Raw genomic sequence first — 20,092 nt, forward strand, 5'->3', positions numbered from 1 at the left:
AGAGTTAACTTTTCTTTATTTTCTTTCTTTTTTGTAGTGAAAACACTTAAAGTCTACTCTCTTAGCAAATTTCAAGTCTAACAAGAGAGTATTGTTATCTACAGTCACATTTCTGTATATCAGATCCCCAGAGTTTATTCATCTAGCATGAATGAAACTTTGTACTTTCCATTCCCTTTATTTAAGGATGTAAAGCATCTCCCTCCAGATCTGCTACTGTTAGCTGGGTGAGCCTGTGAATGCTACTTAGCTCCCTGAGCTCTGCTTTCTCAGCTGTAAAGATCATTTAAAAAATTCATAGAGTTGTTGTGAAGATTAAGTAAGGTTGTATCATTAAAGGCAGTTAGCACAGTATCTGGCACACACTCAAATAACTATTTGTTATTGCTGTTGGGTCGTGATAAAGTACTGCCAAGAAATATTGACTGATCTGCCCAAGGTCGTACAGTCTATGGAAGTGAAAATCAATTCTCATTCAATAACAAAAGAGAAAAAAAATTAAGTGGGTTAAATTGGTTTTAAAACCTACATCATTTGTGATGCTCACAGTGGCTTTAGAAGTAAGGCATAAGAGGGGGCACCTGGGTGTCTCAGTTGGCTAAGCGTCCAATTCTGACCAGGGTCATGATCCCATGGTTCATGAGTTCAAGCCCTGCATCAGGCTCTCTGCTGTCAGCATGGAGCCTGCTTCAGATCCTCTGCTGCCCCCCATCTCTGTCCCTGCCCCACTTGTTTTTGTTCATATTCTCTCTCTCTCTCTCTCTCTCTCTCTCTCTCTCTCTCTCTCTCCCCCCCTCTCTGAAAAATAAATTAAAAATCTTTTTAAATAAAAATTAAATAAATAAATAAGACATAAGAAGAACTATCCTCTCAGTTGTATGGGTAAAAACATGGCGACTTCAAGAAGTCCAGTGACTTGCCTACCATGTTGACCAGACACAGAGTAAAGGGCTGGTTTCTGGAGGTCTAAACTTTCCCTTGTCAGACACCTGTTTGACATAGAGACAGGCTGCTCCTCCACCTTGGTGACTAATAAGGACCTTAGAGAGCTATACATACGAATGGCTTACAAGAGCAAAGTTACTTAATCATGAGCCTGGGAAGATTATGGAGCCATTTTGCTCCAGGAAGCCTTACTCACTTTTCTAAATAACATATGTATCTTTCTTTAATATTTTGAATATAATAGGATCTTGGGAGAAATAAAATCTAAGGACTTCAATGGGGTGGCTGGTGGCTCAGTAGGTTAAGCGTCCAACTCTTGATTTCAGCTCAGGTCATGATTTCACAGTTCATGATTTCAAGCCCCATATCAGGCTCTGTAATGATGGTGCAGAGCCTGCTTGGGACTCATTCTCTTTCTCTCTCTCTCTCTCTCTCTCTCTTTCTTTCTTTCTCTCTCTCTCTCTCTCCCTTCCCCGCTCCCCCCCCCCTCCCCCTCTGTTCCTTCCCCACTTGTGCTATCTCTCTGAAAATAAACTTAAAAAAAAAAAAAGAAACAAAAAATAAAACCTAAGTAGTTCAATATTTGAAATAAATACATTTCACATGGGTGTGAGTGACAGAAATAATGGCAGAAAACCAAGTTAACATTCACACTCCCAGGAAAGAGGGAAACATACACATACAACTCATTAATATCTGTACTGTTTTTCACTTACAAATTAAATATCATCAGAGACCAGGTAGCTGTGAGCTACCTGCTTTCAGATGCTATTTGCAAGCAGACGGCAGTGACAGATTAATGGCTTGGGTACACAGCCCCAGCAATGAATGTTCAAGCTCATTAAAACTGGCATGGGTATTGACAGCACAAAGGAGGATACAGAGGTGTTATCAACTGAAAGTGCAAAATGGGATCAGTTTTTAAATTATTTTTCAGCAACTCCATATGGCCAGTCAAACCAAAGTGAAAAGAGCTTCATATCATATACTGAATGTTTCTTGTATGCAAATGAGAAGTGGAGAAATTTCTGTGAAAGCTGACACCTTTCCCTAGGAACTACTTTAGACCTAAACCAACTGGTTTCCTAAACCAAAGAACTATAAAAATAGTGGTGTAGACAAAACCTTTATGTTGATTTGGAGATAAAATGGCAAAATCTTAGCACTAAAGTTGGCCTTAGAGGTCATTTTTATAACCTCATATCAATTACATGAATCCTAGTAAGGTACTCTTATCACTTGATTACCCAACCTCTCTATAGTATTAGCAGGGATGAAGAACTCACTATTTTCTAGCTCATTCTCACAAAAAGTTGGAAAACTGCACTTGCCAGATTGGATTTATCATAGTTGATCAGACACCCACCCTTCCTGACTTTCATTTTGTTAACTCAAGTCCACAAAATCAATCTGATCTCTTGCTCACAGGATGACCTTTCATATCCAATGATGCTTCTGATAACACCTCTAATTCCTTGCTTTTCTAGGTCAGAATTTCCACAACCATATTTCAGGAATTCTAGCTCATAATTCTGGTCTGCTTCCCTGCATACACTCTTTTCTTAAAGTTATTTTGTAACTTTTTTTCTAATGTTCATTTACGTTTGAGAGCGAGAGAGCAAGAGCGAGAGCGGGAGAGAGAGAGAGAGAGAGAGAGAGAGAGAGAGAGCGAGCACGCACATGCAAGCAGGGGGAGGGGCAGAGAAAGAGGGAGACAGAGTCTGAAGCAGGTTCCAGGCTCTGAGCTGTCAGCACAGAGCCTGACGTGATGCTTAACTCCCAAACCGCGAGGTCATGACCTAAGACAAAGTCAAATGCTTAACCAACTGAGCCACCCATGCACCCCAGCTTGTATATACTTTTAATGAATGCTGTCATTCAGAATTAGCACAATTCCAGAAAGCAATTAGGATCAACATACAATTCTTCCCTTGAGCTCATCCCCAACAACTGGATACTAATTCTCTTGCTTCAATTAGATTTATTCATTTAGCTTTTCCAAACCTAGTTATTCACACTCATATCTCTTTCCTTGGATGACACAAGATTCATAAGATGATGGTGATGATAACAAATTGGGGATAATTACTTGAAGGTTCATTGCACTACTCTTTCCACTTGTATGTATCAAAGAAAAAGTTCCACTATAAAAGTTGTATAACAGATGACATAACCAGAATATCTCATTTTCAGACTCTTCACACTGTCCCAAACACTCAATTATCATTTGAAACAAGGCAAAATTCATATTTTAACACATAAATAAATATATAGTGCATTAAGGACATTAAGTCATTAGTGATGATAAAAAAAAAGTGTTGGCATCTTACCTAAAAGCATAAATTTGATTATCAACTTAACTCATGTCATTTAGCAAGTCCATCAGAAAGTGACAAAGAGTAGCATCAAGTTTTGAAAGTGACAGCAGAGAACTGTGAAATACTAACACTAATAGTGCTAACTAATAATAAATTTCCACCAAACTAGATGATACACAGTTTAGAAATATGCACTAGCCATACAGTCATTTGCTTGAGGGCCTATTGTGCTATAATATACAGATTTGTATAATTCCAAAATGAGAAAACTGGAGAAATTCTATGATTTTTTTCAATCAAACCCTCTTATCATGCAGATGAAGAATCTGAGGTCCAGCAAGCTGATGAAGTTTGCCCAAGATGAATATTCAACTATTGAGCCAGGACTGCTGAATCTCAGTGTAATACTCTGTTTTCTATTCCAAGTTAAGCTTTAAATTCCAGTCGTGTGTGCATATTATTTCAGAGGTCTTATGTAAACTGATTAAAGAAATTTTACTTTTTCCTATATTAACTATATATATCTATATCTCTATCTATAGATATAGAGATAGAAATTATTGATATATAGAGATATATGTCTATAGATATAGATATAGACATAGACATATAGCATATATTAATCATATATATGTGTATATATGTTTATATATACATAAACTTTTATATATATACAATGTTTATATATATATAAAAGTTTATGTATATAAACATGGGTTTTATATATAAATGTTTATATATATATAAATATATATGTTTATATATAAATATAAATATATAAATGTTTATATATATATAAATATATATATATAAATGTTTATTTATTTTGAGAGAGTGAGAGAGAGAAGGAGCATGAGCAAGGGAGGGGCAGACAGAGGGAGAAAGAGAGAGAGAGAATATCCCAAACAGTCTCTGTACTGTCAGCTCAGAGCCCCACATGAGGCTTGATCTCACACACCATTAGATCATGACCTGAGCCAAAACCAAGAATTGGATGCTTAACCTACTGAGCCACGCAGCACCCCAATCTTACTTTAAAAAATTGTATTTTTCTACTTTTTGTCTTTCTCTTAATAGTCTATTCCTTAAGCTTACATTTGTTAATAGTTAAAATGTTTGTCATTACCTGAGTTTAACAGTAGAATATGTGAACTTAAATTCTGATTCTGATACCTTTTATTTTTTTTATTTTCAGATATACAATATAATGATTCAACATTTCTATATATTAGTGTTCATCAAAAGTGTACTTTTAATCCCCTTTATCTATTGTACCCAACCCCCCCACCCATTTCCCATCTGGCAACCACCAGTTTGTTCTCTGTATTTAAGAGTCGCTTTTTTGTCTCTTTTTTGTTAGTTTCTTTTGTTTCTTAAATTTCACATTATGAGTGAAATCATATGGTATTTGTCTTTCTCTGACTGATTTCACTTAGCATCATACCTTCTAGGTCCATCCAGGTTGTCAAAAATGTCAAGATCTCATTCTTTTTTTATGGTTGAAAAATATTTCGTTGTATGTATATACCAAATCTTCTTTATCCATTAATTTATGAATGAACACTTAGGTTGTTTCTATATCTTGACTGTTGTAAACAATGCTGCAATGAACATAGGGGTGCATGTCTCTCTTTGAATTGGTGTTTTAATTTTCTTTGGGCAAATACCCAATAGTGGAATTGCTGGATAATACGGTAATTCTATTTTGAGTTTTTTGAAAACCCTCCATATTGTTTTCCACAGTGGCTGGACCAGTTGGCATTCTCACCAACAGTGTATGAGGGTTCCCTTCACTCCCTGTCTTGACAACACTTGTTATTTCATGTCTTTTTGATTTTAGCCATTCTGATTGGGGGAAGTAATTATTTCATTATGATTTTGATTTCATTTCCCTGATGATTAGTGAAGTTGAGTAGCTATTCATATGTTTTATTGGTCATTTGTACATCTTCTTTAGAAAAATATATATTCAGGCCCTCTGCCCATTTTAATCAAATTATTTTTTTTTTGCTATTGACTTGTATAAATTCTTTACATATATTTGGATATTAACTCTACTTATGGGATATAACATTTGTAAACACTTTCTCCCATTGAGTAAGTTGCCATGCTGCTCTGTTGAGGGTTTCCTTTGTTGCGCAAACAACTTTCTTTTGCAGTGTAATTCAATGGTTTATTTTTGCTTTTGTTTCTTTTGCCTAATGAGACATGTCTAGAGCTGATGTCAAAGAAATTACTGTTCATGTTTTCTTTAAGGAGTTTTATGATTTCAGGTCTCACATTCAGGTGTTTCATACATTTTGAGCTTGTTTTTGTAAATGATATAGGAAAGCAGCCCACTTTCATTATTTTGCATGTAGATATCCAGTTTTCGCAGTACATTTGTTGAAGAGACTGTCTTTTCCTCATATGTATTCTTGTCTCTTTAGTTTTAATTTACTTTGTAAGTGTGGGTTTTTCTGGGTTCTATATTCTATTCCATTATAATGTGTCTATTTTTGTGCCAGTGTCGTACTGTTTTGATTACCATAGCTTTGTAGTATATCTTGATTTCTGGGATTGTGATATCCCCAGTTTGTTCATCTTTCTTAAGACTGCTTTGGCTATTCAGGGACTTCTGTGGTTCCACACAAATTACAGTATTACCATTTATAGTTTTGTGAGAAATGCTATTGGTATTTCAGAGAGAGTGCATTAAATCTGTAGATTGCTTTGGGGAGTAGGGATACTTTAACAATACTCATTGTTCCAATCCATGAGCAAGGAATACCTTTCCATTTGTGCCATCTACAATTTCTTTCATCAGTGCATTATCCGTTTTGGAATACAGATCTATCACTACCTTGGTGAAGTTTATTCCTAATTTAATCTTTTTGGTGCAACTGTAAATGTTTTTTCTTTAATTTCTCTTTCTGCTACTTCATTATTAGTGTATAGAAATTCAACAGATTTCTGTATATTAATTTTGTATTGTGCAACTTTACTGAGTTTATTTATTAGAACTAGTGGTTTTTTGGTGGCTTCTTTAGGGTTTTATATGTAGAGTATCATGTTATCTGCAAATAGTGAAATTTTTTCTTCTTCCTTACCAGTTTGGATATATATTTTGTCTGATTGCTACAGCTAGGATTTGCAGTACTATGTTGAATAGCTTTGTGAACTTGAAAAAAATTATCTATTTGCTTTAAACCTCAGTTTCTTTATTTATAAAAGGAATATATCTCTACTTAGGAAACTATAAAATTAGATATAATAAATTAAAAATGCAAATCATGCCTTCTGGCTACTATTAGATGCCCCCTCCCGAAAACACAACTGTTATCATTATCATTAATAATAAATTGATGAAGGAAGACATTATAACATCATTTTTGTATCCCTAAAGTATATTAAAATAACATTTAATTTTCATCAAAATCAAAAATAAAAGGAAAATATAGAAAAGAAGTAGAACCACATCTGATAAACCTCCTGTTATGTATGAACGCAACACATGAACACACATGAAACCAAATGGATAGAATATTTCAGTTGACTCAATGTTTGTGCTTGAAATGATTTACCATAGAGAGTATTAGCCATTTAATGATAAACAATATTATCTCTAGCAATTCTCCTAAAGACTTTCTGAAATGTGCTTACATGTTAATACTTGTTTATTCAATGCAAACTAATGGAATAGTTGACTGTGTGCTATCTAAAGATCTCAACGGTCCAAACTAACTACATGACCAAGCTGATGAAGAAAAATTAGCCTTAGAAAGAAATGCACATGTGCGTGCACACACACACACACACACACACACACATACACACACACACACAAACAGAAAATGTGACTCAAGGAAAGGAAGATTAATTAAAAGCATGTAAACATAAGTTGTTATTTTGGTTTGCTGCAAGAGTTGTTTTTTTTTTTTAATTACAGTTACAATCAATGATACAAAATGATTATATTTTCTCAAAATTACCTAAGAATTCTAATCAAATTCAGACAGATATGTCAAAGAAAATTTTCACTTATTATTAGGTCTTTCCATTAATATGCCTTTCCTTAAGCTATCAATTTTTTTTTTAATTTATAAACATTATTAAATGTTAGTTTAAGGACAACACAAAAAATTCACCTAAGACATTTTATCTACTCCAGTGTATCCTACCCAAAATTGAACATGAAGACTGGATTCTAGCTAGAGCTCATTACTGATTTTGAATTGCAAAGAGGTGAAGACAACCTTTTTTGCCTCAATTCACTCATTTATAACACAAAATTAATGGCCACTCTGACTTCCAGAGAAGGTTTTTCAAAGAAATACAAATAAATAACGTGTGGAAATATCCTAGAAAAGTAGAAAAGTAATCATAAATTCTGATGTATTATTAACCAGTTTCTGATTAAACGGTTTTTGATGAAACTATAAAAATTTCACCTATTAGGTGAAATTCCTATTACCAGCATCTCCTATTTTAATTCTAATGAAAATAAAATAGCTGATAATCATCAGAGCAACCACAAATTCTTCTGTTTCAAAAGGTGATCTAATAAAAGAGTAAATCCACTAAAGGAAATTAAGATATAACAAGCACAGTAAAATAACAGTATTAATATTTTAATTATATGTCAATAGTAAATTGATCAACTTCTTTTACCATAAATTTTTAAATAATTTTTTAAAGTTTATTTATTCATTTTGAGAGACAAAGAGCATGAGCAGGGCAGGGATAGAGAAAAAGGGACAGAGAGAGAATCCCAAGCGGGCTCCATACAGTGAGCACAGAGCCTGATGCCAGGCTTGTTCCCATGAACCATGCGATCATGACCTGAGCAGCAATCAAGAGTTGGACGCTCAACTGACTGAGCCACCCATGTGCCTCATGTTCTTTCACCATTAATTTTAAACACACACTTACAACACACACACAGCAATAGCATCCTTTAATCCTACATATTTTGCTAATATCTATGACACTGTCACAATACAGTCTTGTTTTCCCAGCAATGCCCTCTTTCTTCTATGCTCACATGCCCTCTACAGGGACACCAAACTTCATCTCTTCCATAAGGACCTCTAGTTATCTTTACCTCAAATTAATTTCTTACAGTTCCAACTGTTTTATATGATTCAAAAAATAATCCAGAAATCTATCACTGAATTTTCATCTAGTTTCTAAATCCTCTAGGTACCTTACTCATATTTTGTATCTTGTAAACTTGTCAGTGGTACACGTGTATGTTAGTAATAACTATTAATACATACAGGTGAAGACTATATCAAGTAAAGTGGAGGCAAAAAGAACAAAGAATAGTTCAAAAAGCAAAATGTGCTAGTGTGTCTCCTCTATCATACCTGAGAGAAAGATGTGGGACATGGATATATGTTTCCAATACTGGGGAAAAAAAGTGTTAATCAAACCTCATCACACTTTGGATTGAATATGTCTTATAAATCTCGTTATTTCTAAGTTCTGACCGATTACAGCCTTTGATCACTAATTTCACTTCTTTAAACCCTAGATATCAGAAAAGATACTGTGCACAATGGAGAAATAATCCTAATATTCATAATTTCCCAGTGCAAAAGGCTGTCTCTATTCATCTTTATGCTTTTGTATCCGTAAGCATTGTTGGCAATAGCCCATAAATAGTCTTTAATGTATAAAAAGATAAATGAATAAATTGATGGAAAGGTAGGTGTCAATGTCAGAGTGTCTATTAATCACCATTTGTGTTGACAAACTCGGTCCCTGGGCCTACAAAGCCTAGAGTAACCACAATTGTGTGAAATGCACTATGTCTACGAGAACACTATTTATTTAATCACAAACCTTTCAAATGCCCACAGATCCCACTTGAAATATACAAAAACCTGTGCAGGGCCTACAGTTAAAACTAAATAATGCTTGCTGATTAACTTTAAACATAACTGTTTCATCGAACTCAGATTCCTCTTTCCTTCTTTGAAGGAAAACCAAACACAGTTTCCTATTTGAAAAGTAGGTTGTAACATCAAAGTTTAGTTCTCTTAATCTAAAGTCTGGTTTCTACTTCCATCTCCCTTTAAATTCTCTAAGGTAATCATTGTATTTATAAAACATAGAACTATCGTTTTCCTGAAATTTTTTTCCTTGAAATGTTAACACTGAATTTTATGGGTAAATCCATTTCCCTATTCTCCCTCAGTGTTTAGTATAAATTATGTCATTTTAAGATAAGCTAGAATCTTAAAAATATTTCCTTTAAAAACTATTTAGATTTGAATTTCAAACAAAAATTTGAACACTTGCAGTTAGTGTATAAGGTTGCCATAGTATGATTTTTATAGAAAATATTTTGATTTTATTTTTTATTCCAAGTCATTTAATGTAGATTAAACTTCAGTAAAAGCACAATATGACATATAAGTCATAAAGCAATAAGGAAAACATCTTTGGTAATTAGAGATACGTAAAAATGTTTTAATGGTATACTTTTGTATGTATTTTTTAATCTTGACAGGAAATTATGTAAGATTGTAAGATATTTTGACATATGTTACTCCAAAAAAAAAAAAAAAAAAAAAAGAAAAATGACCAGGATAACAATTAACTATATCTTTAACCTCACTAATCAATTCTCTCTAATATGTTTTTATCACTGAGAGAAAAAAGAACACTAGTAAAATACAGGGAATATCCTGTCCCAAACTCTTGGGAAAGAGGGAGTAAAACTGCTGTCCTAAGAATCTGCACCCCTTAAAGCAGTATAGGTCTGATTCTGCATGACTGAAATGTAGAATCTAAAACAAAACAAAACAATAAGCAAACAAACAGAAAGCAGCACCAGATGTGTAAATACAAAGAATAAACATGATTGCCAGGGGAGGGGGTGTGTGGGGAAAAAAGGAGAAGGGGAATAGGAGATACAGGCTTCTGGTTACAGAATAAGTCACAGGAATGAAAGATACAGCATTAAGAATATGTCACTGGTATTGCAAAAGCATTATATGGTGACACATGGTAGCTATTCTTATGAGGAGCACAGCATAACAGAAAGACCTGCCCAATCCTACGCTGTACACCTAAAACTAATGTAACATTGTGTGTCAACTATAATCAAATAAAAATTACAAAGAAAAAAAGTCCAGCATCGCTCTTAGAACATTCCCCTTCTCCCAATCTCAGTAACAACCTATGCTTCTCTCTGAACCTCTCACGTCGGTCTTTGGGCAAAAAGAGAAAAGTCTGTCTTTCATCCCAGCGTTGCAGGGGTGGGGGCTCATCTCTGGGTATACCAGAGATGAGACTCTATTTCTAGTGTCTTCTTTCACATCTTGTAGGCCTCCACACTCCTCAGCCCTGCCAGACATCCTAAGCACTCATCATTTTACATCACATACCTAACTTGTTTTCACACAGTAAATAAAAGTACCCTACACAGTGACAAAACATTTAGCTAGCTGAATTTACATTTTAATGAGAATTTTAGTAATTATTTACATGTTACAAAAGTAACAACATACTTGTTCAAATTTTGATAAGAGACAACAGAGGAGAAAAAATTAAAAACAGTAACTCATAATCACTCCATCAGAAAGTTACTGGATATGTTAGCATATTTAATTCTTACATCATTTTCTTTGTGTCTACATATGTGAACATGCATGTAATATAATTGTGAATGTACTGTGTGTATAATTCTATGCAAGATCATGTAATTCTAGATTCTACTACTTTCACTTAACATTTTATGCTGAGCTGTTCTAATGTCATTATTTTTTTTCACAAGGTCAATTTTAAAGAGATAGAAAAACAGACGTAAGATGAATTATCTAATCACATACCTACTTTTGTACACTTGCTATTTATTCAATATTTTGTCCTTATAAATTATGCTGTAATAAAAATACAAATTATCCCCCAAACCTCACAGTCATGAATTCAATTCTACCATTTTTGAATAACACTTTGATTGATGGTTATAATTTTATTTTTGTAAAAGCAAACAAAAAATAAGGGAAAAAAGTTAATCTTCTGCCAGGGAGGGCTGGGAGTGAGATTGCTGTAGACGCTGTAACTAGCTCCCTTTGCACAAAAAATCCAAGTTTCTGCAACACAACCAAACTGAACGAATAGACCAAAATTCTAGCATGATGAAATAGTGACAAACAAAAAAATAATAAACGAGATTCATTTGTTTGATTCTCCCAATATTAGTTCCTCTATTATTGGAATAATATTGATATTACTTCAATAATTTATTTTTCATGAAGAATACAACAGTGGCTTTTCACCTTCTGTTCAGTATCTCAGACACCATTCATCGGGATGAGGCTGCTGGGGGGCATTTACAGAGAAATACCAGGTGACTGGATCATCTCTAAAAGTGGTTATTCAGGATACTAACCATTTAAAGATCTTTAGGCTTCAGACCTTTCTTTTTTACTTACACATTTTCTTACCTTTCCTTTATTTTTTTCTTGCCTTTATGTTTGTTATCTTTGCTATTCACACATTTTTGCTTACTTAATTTTCACCATGTTTCTACATACAGGAACGACTATCTACCCTCAGTTTAAATGAAAACAAAACAAAACACAAGCCTTGGTAGGCTCTAAAAAATTGCTGAGACCCTGGCTTGTCTCATTTTAGTGACTTCCCTATATCAATATGTCATACGGTCACACATCACATAAAAGATAACAGGTTTAAATATCTGTTTTTGGAGATCACTTGGGAGATGGGTTGAACTGGTTCCAACAGAAGTCCAATAAAGTCATGATTAAATCCAGAGCCTCACATATCATTGCTCCTCCCAAATATCCATTTTTCAAAAACAATGTGCAACAACTTACATGCTGGGTGGACACAGGGAAGGACAGGTTTGCACAGATCAGAGGAAAATCTAGGCATATCATGAGAAAAGGAGCCGAACTGAATCCTGTACTGATTATGGATCAAGGGGCCCACGTTTATATATCAAGGAAAATATAATAGTTCACTCCACTACACTAAGTAAACTATTTACTGAGCAGAGAAGGAGTCCAGGCAGGGTGCTAACTGCTGGGGTGACTCAAACATGAATACGATATAAGCACCTCTCCTCAGGGCTTTCTGTCTCTTAGAGCTGATGTTGGCAAACTATAGTCAGCTAGTAAAGGGTTGGCCACTGGTCCACAATGGGATAAGGTTAATTGAGAGCACACATTTAGAAACTCCAAGGGCAATCTGACATCCCTGCAGGCCCAAATGTCTAAGTGGACTAATCTCACTGCATAGTTCAACTAGTGGGTAAGGCAGTGACAGACTAGCTGTACACAATAAAACCTCATTCACAATTGTATAATTTAACATCAGTTTGTCTACTAGAACCCATATGTATTTAAAATCCAAAATCTATTTTTTTATCAAAAGGTGATTTAAAGGATCTATACCCTACAGGATAAATTTTGAAACTGGCTAGTGGTAAAGAGTTGAAGATAAAGTTCTCAAGTTATCGCCTGATTTGTTATGGGTAAAAGCTCAAAATGAGTAAACTGAGGTTACCAAAACTGCATTAAAAATTTCCCCCACTATCATCCTTATTTTAGAGACTGATTTCTTCTCTACTATGAATATTAACAAAACAAAAAGTAGAAATAATCTAGATAAAGTTTATCCTCAGTAAGTAGTGTTGTCATCAGTCTAGCCTAGATTAATTAACAAGAAGGAGGCAAGCTCATTTATTACATTAAAATCTTTAGAACAGCAAGGCTAGTGCTTCTTCCAAATCTGAGAACAGGCATATAATATGAATCATTTCTCTCTCTCTCTCTCTCTCAATATTTGTTTAATTCTGATTTAGGACTAACAAAAAGAAGAGTAAAAGCAATACTCTCTATTACCTGCCTGTATCCAGTCTTCCAAAGATATATTTAAAGTTCTTTTTTTAAATTCCAATATTACATTTTTATTTAATATATTTTTGAAATATAATTTTAGAACTCTTGAATAGAGTAAGGTAGAATTTGGGGTTGTATTTGGAATATGTATGAATCTTTTTTTTAGTAATTTACTTTTGTTGTATTTTTCAAAAGTATTGATTCATGCCACATTTGAAATAACAACATGGGTTTGAATTATGTGAGTCCACTTACATGCAGATTTTTTTGGATACACGACAGTGCTCTAAGTGTATTTTCTCCTCCTTATGATTTTAACAACATTTTCTTTTCTCTACCTTACTTCATTATAAGAATACAGTATATGATAAGTATAATATATAAAATATGTATTAATCTACTGTTTATGTTAACAGTAATCCCTAATCTTGTACTGTTTGTTTTTCCTTATGATTTTCTTAAGAACATTTTCTTTTCTCTCTTACTCTAAGAATACAGTATATAATACATGTAATCCATAAAATATGTATTAATCAACTATTTATATTAATAGACACTCCTAACCCAGTGCTTTTCAAGGGTCAGATATAAAAACAAATTAATTAAATTTAAAAATAGTGACATTTCACAAGAGTTTTAGAAGCACTGTATTAAAGGAGATGAGGTATGTTATAATTATAATCAAGGTAGGAGTCTCTATATGGGAGAGTTTAGAGGTTTAGATGTTTAGAAGACGATGGTGACCCTCACAGCTGGCAGGAAAAATAGTCACTGGCTCTTTGGGCACTGGGTTTCAAGTGGGATAAAATTTGGGTTTTCAGATTAGGGAAGAGATTGGGGCAGAGAAAATAGTGTAGGCAAAGGCATAGAGCAAGAAAGCTTTCCAGCTTATGAAAAACATCAAGAAGTTCAATGTGTCTGAAATACAATGTAAAGCAGAATAGTAGACAAGAGGCTGAGCTTAATTCTAAGAGACCTGCTACAAAGGGAAGAGTCTGAAATTTATTCAATGGTGTCCATCTGATGTTTTTTGAGAAATGCATTAACAGTTTTTAGCTGGGCCTTATAGTTTTAGTTTACAGGAGAAGGAGACTGATGGAGGGATTGGTTGGAGATCCATGTGATGAAAAAATGGGAAGGACATTCTCTTTCTTAATTAGTTATAAAAATCACATAAACGTACACATGTATTAAAGAAAATTTAGAGAGAATAATGTATAGGCAAAAAGAAAAAAAAAGGCAGGCCAAAATCCAGCCATATGCACATAGCCATCTGCACACATATCACATACAGATGATATGATATAACACGCCATCAACACTGTTTTGAAGACGTCTTTATTCACTTTTTATATCATAAACATGTCAATATCTATCTTTCTTTCAGTGACCACATAAATTAACATCGTATAGATATACCTATGGAGAGGACATTACCACAATATTAAAGATAACAGGATCAACAGCAATGAAATCCATAGCAATGAGATTATCAAAGCAGCTGGAAAGTGTACTGGAGACTGGGATTGGCATCTCAGAGTCAAACAATGAAAGAAGTTGAGTTTTAGACTTAAACATACTGAGGAAAGCAGGGTCCATCTCTTATCAGCTGTGTTTTTGGATACATAGTTTTTGCTTAAGTTTCAGTTTTCTGGGGTTCGTAGTTTAACTTTACATGCTATTCATGAAATATGTATAGAAAATATCTAGCACAAAGCCTAACACAGAAGGCCCTCAATTAATGTTAGGTCTTTTTTTGATGATTGATTGATCATCAAATGTATGTGGGGAGATGAATAATGTTATAGAAGATGGATTTCCAGGTTTCAAGGTGATGTAACTAGGAAAAGGATGCTATAAAAATGGAGATTTCAAGGATATGAGCAGATTTGGGGGAAGAGAGTTGTTAAGCTAACCATGAATATGAGCACCTATCCAAGGCTGCAGTGACATTCACAGATATATTAGTTGAGAAGCAGCATAATGAATGACATTGCTTCACAACAACCTAGACACGTCAGGGCCATCTCGACTCCCTCCTTCTCCTTGACCAGTAATGCAGTAAGTGCTCCTAGGTGACCTCCAAGAATCAAATGAAGCTTCCAAATGAGCTCAGCTTTGACTCCTTTAAGCCATGCATATACTAAGAAAACCTAGTGAGACATCTCATAAATAGAAAGATCACATTTCACCTTTTGATACAATCTGTGATAATGAGGCCAAGGTTACACATTTTATCCACAGAGTTCCCACTGTATTTTCTGGCTATGTGAGGAATATGTAAATAGGCCAAGTATCTAGTGATTGCCAGAAAGCAGATCTGAGCTGGATAAGAGAAATGAATGAGTACAAATCTATTCCTCTACTTGAAAAGCAACCCAGTATATACAATCTACTAACTAACAGTATGTCAATTTCTTCAGGGGTATTTATAAAGAGTGTCTGCCTCTAAGAGCTTAAATTTTGTTTCACCTTGTTTAAAAGCTTGTTTTTGAGCCAAATTATTTTATAAACATGTTAAGTCTTAGGTTTTACTTAGAGTATAATGAGAAGAACACTGCAGCTTTGTCCTAAGATATTTTGTCAAGATTAAGTTTACCAATGATTGGCAAAGAAATCATGAAAAAAAATGATGAAAATAACTGACTGCAAATATGTTACTTTAGTATCTTGTAAAGTGCTAAAGTAGAATGTGTGTCCTAGATATTGAAATGTGGCTTAATTTAGCATGCAGTTCACTGCTTAAGTATCTGTCCAGTCCTCTGGCACTTCAATATCAAAGTGTCAGTTATACACAGGAGTAAATACCTCTTTAAATAGTCCAAGTTCACCTGAGAAAGGAGAAAAGTCCATGATTTTTTTTCTTGATTTCCAAAGACTATGCAAATTTCTATAGTTTGGCCAAAACCGCGGTAAATAAAACAGAATATTGCTGAACAGTTCAAATCTATTGACTCCTGATTTTTTCCACAATTTTTATGTCATCTCCTTTAATAGAAAATAGAAGTGCTAGCAAGTGAAAAGACGATTTTGAAATTAAAAACAGAAGAAACATTTGTGAGACATCCATGCAATGACTGGTAATGATATACCTCTCCATTAGCCTTCTTTAGTCATGGGGCTCATGTGAAATAAATACAGTGTATGTCTAAAGTAATCATAAATGCAAGGCACCAATGTGGCAAATCCCAAAATTGTGAACAATTCAAAGTGAAAATATACAAATAAGTTAATAAAATGCTATTTTGTTTTCTCTATCAATAACACCATCCCCATGGCACACATTCATATCCCAACCAATTTCAACTGAAACTTGAGTTTATCTAAAAATAACAGTGGACTTCAATTAAATACATTCATTCATTTATTCAAATCATGTCTTCTGATCTCCAGGAATTGTATCAGGGCCAGGTAAACAAGCATGATTTGGCCTCTGCCCTCACAAACTAAGTTACATCCTTTTTATAGCTTCCACCAATTAACATTTAATTTGCAGGCATAAATGCACTTGATTAGAATATTAGAGAAGAAAGAATGGGCTGTATGTAAGATGATCTTTATTAGATGAAAAAGCAAATCTCCTTTTATCTGTCATACAAATAATCTAGTCTGTGCCTTGAAAACAAGCACAGTTATTATCTCTAAATAAAGTGAAGGGCAAAGATTAACAGCTATCTAACCACAGTGATTAGAATGGTCAGGCAAACTGGAATATTCAAGAAATGGACACATGACTTCCTTTTTACCAACACATTTCTTATCCAATAATTTCCCCTATTACCTTTCATTAAGAAAAACCAAAGTCCATAGAGCCATTCAGTGGTTTTTATTTTTCATTGTTCCTTTTTAAATCTAAAAGCTTTTTTAAAACTTTTGACAATAATAAAATCAGAACTAACCTAAGAAGAACTGAGATGCTTTTTTTGTTCTGTTTTGTTTTTGTCTTTTGGGGCTTTTTTTTACCAAGCCAGAAAAAGAAAGTGCGATATATTTCCATGTCATATGTACGTATTTCAACTTTGCAAAGATTCTCCCTAGTTTGTAGCACTTAAACTTAAAAAGAAAAGCCACACAGAGAAAAGAAAACTAATCTGATTGCCAAATTTGAAGCATTTACATACGCAGCCTCCCAAAATCTATACTTCTACAAGTATAGATTTCTACACCAAAAAGCATTATCCAGAGAAATGTTAAGATTTAGCACATGCTTAAAGTCACATAACTAGCAATCATGAGGCACTGCAGATATAGGACAATCTAATACTTGAGAATAATTTGAATGATGACCTATCTTAGGAACTGGCTTTCTCTCACATGAGCCAAGGTATTAATTTCTGATTAAATGGTACATTGGTATATATAATTGCTGAAGCATAATGTTAATTAAAATATTAGCTACCAAATATAATTATTTCATTTTAGTTACATGGAACTCAAAATAAATACAGCACATACAGATGTGTGCACATACCATTGATCCACCGAGCTTCTGGGTCATGAAGGACAAAATCTTTCCTGAAGAGGTCTTCTAAAGACAATCTGGTTTCTGATGAATTTGTGAGTTCATCTAAAATAAAACAAATCTTGGATTAGACACTTGTCTTATGTTAGTTTTCAAAACTAATGAATTATAAAATTTGGAATATTTTGTTTCAAAGATATGTTGAGGACAACATAGTCATTTTAATATGGCCTTTGGCATTTGAAGCTTTTTGTTTCATGAACGTTTTCATTGAATTATTTTAAATATTATAATTATCTTCATCTAGCACAAATTTAATAGATCAATCCCCTATGATGTAGTGATATATAATATAAACGCAATTAAGAATTCCTGTTGTGCACTGCGCCCACACATTTTTCGTGGCTTAACCATAATCCATTCCATTACTTTCCAAAACCACTTTGACATATACTCCTAACGCTAAACTTATATTTTTGTTGTAAACACCAAAAACGAAAGAGTTGAGGGTCATAATATAAATGATAAAGAAACTTCCCAACTCAGAAGGAAGTTCACCAAACAGAACGAATACCATGTTCCCACAATTACTACCAAACAAACACTAAATAGATTTAAAAGATAAACATAAAAATTCAAATAATACAATTGCAGAATATTAATAAAAAGCACACATTTATATAGGCCCCTGACATAAAAACTAAGTGCACTCCCCTTTTCAATTCAAAAATCTATGAAATGAAAGAAGAATATGGATGAAGTACCCAAATCAGGCATAACAAACATGCTTTTGATACTAGAGGCGATAAAAAGTGAGCAGTATTTCACTTTCTTTTCAATAGCATTTTTTATTTACTGTATAAAATCATCTTTGTTACCTTTCAGCTGTGACCTTCACTCTGGTTGATACTAAAATGTCAAAGACATATACTAACCTCATTAGATATTGTTTTTTAAAGGTTCAGCCTTATTGCAGTGAGAGCTTTTGTTTCTTCCAGCTGAAAAGCTGTGGTAGAGAATCAATAACTTCAAATGCAATTTCCTTTCACATGAGTCAGCCATGTATTTAACCCACAAAATAATCGCTACAAAACACCTGGAAAAAATATTACTAATGACAATAGTGAGAACTGTATGATGCCAAGCCTAGCGTAGGGCATTGGGATTATATATGGATTTTCAAAACAAAATGCCCCATTTGATAGTCTGACACATCAAAATTTGAACTTTCTTCATTCATTCAACAGATAATGGACCTTTAATTTTCAAAAATTTAAACGAAGTACTTACTGTAAGATGCTGGAGACCTATCTGTCTGTCCTGAGGGATTCAGGATAAATAACTCTTAGATAAGACACTTATCTCGTGTCAGTTTTTTGAAACTAATGAATTAGAAAATTTGTAATAGTTTGTTTCAAAGCAAGAAGGAATATGATAAATGTCAGAATAAGGATAAAGAGTATTACAGAAGTTCAAAGAAAGGAAGAGAAAGATCTTGCAGAGGGAATTAGAGAAGGCCTAAGTTATAAATTAAATTACCAACTCTCATCCATTGCTAGAGTGAATGCAAAGTGCTACAGACATTTTGGAAGAGGGTTAAGCGGTTTCTACCCAAACTAAACATACGATCCAGCAATTGTGATTTATGGTATTGACCTAGGGGAGTTGAAAACCTATGTCTGCACAAAACTCTGGCGATGAATGTTTATAGCAGCTTTATGCATAATTCCCCAAACTTGGAAGAACCAAGATGTCCTTCACTAGGTGAATGAATAGACAAATAGATAAATCCAGATGACAGAATATTATGCAGTGATAAAAAATGAGCTATCAACTATGAAAAGACATGGAAGCACTGCCAATGCCTATTATTAAGTAAAATAAGACAATTTGGTTTTTTTTAAGTCTATTTATTTATTTTGAGAGAAACAGAGGCAGTGTGAGTGGGGGAGGAGCAGAGAGAGAGGGAAAAAGAGAAACCCAAGCAGGCTCTGTGTTATGGAAGCAGAGCCTGATATGGAGCCTCAACCCATGAAACTGTGAGATCATGACCTGAGCCAAAACCAAAAGTCAGATGCTTAACCAACTGAGCCACCCAAGTGCCCTAAAAGAAGACAATTTGAAAAGGCTATATACATTATATGATTCCAACTATGTAACATTCTGAAAAAGGCAAGCTATGGAGATACTAAAAATATCAGTGGCTGTGAGGAGTTTTGGAGCAGGGGTGGGAGGAAAAATAGGTGGAGCACAGAGGATTTCTAGAGCAGTGAAACTATTCTGTATGATCTGTATTATCTGTCATGGTAGATACAAGTCACTATACATTTGTCTAAATAAACACACACCCGTTTTTCTGACAAAGATTTTTGTTTCTGTTCCCAGGTAAATTCCACATATTTTGTCTATTGTTTTTTTTAATTTTTTTAATGTTTCCATTTAATTTTGAGAGACAGAGAGAGCAGGAGTGGGGGAGGGAGAGAGAGGGAGACACAGAATCGGAGGCAGGC

General features: G+C 34.0%; 1 protein-coding gene across 1 annotated transcript in view; it reads right to left on the reverse strand.

Annotated features, from left to right (window-relative positions):
* Positions 1–20,092, reverse strand: part of DPP10 (dipeptidyl peptidase like 10) — a 502,021-nt gene that overhangs the window by 454,385 nt on the left and 27,544 nt on the right. Inside the window, exon 3 of the mRNA XM_030323703.1 lies at positions 17,592–17,687. Coding sequence (XP_030179563.1) covers positions 17,592–17,687 — 96 coding nt within the window. The remainder of the gene's footprint in view (positions 1–17,591; positions 17,688–20,092) is intronic.

The sequence above is a fragment of the Lynx canadensis genome, chromosome C1, assembly GCF_007474595.2.
Source record: "Lynx canadensis isolate LIC74 chromosome C1, mLynCan4.pri.v2, whole genome shotgun sequence".
Taxonomy (NCBI): Eukaryota; Metazoa; Chordata; class Mammalia; order Carnivora; family Felidae; genus Lynx; species Lynx canadensis.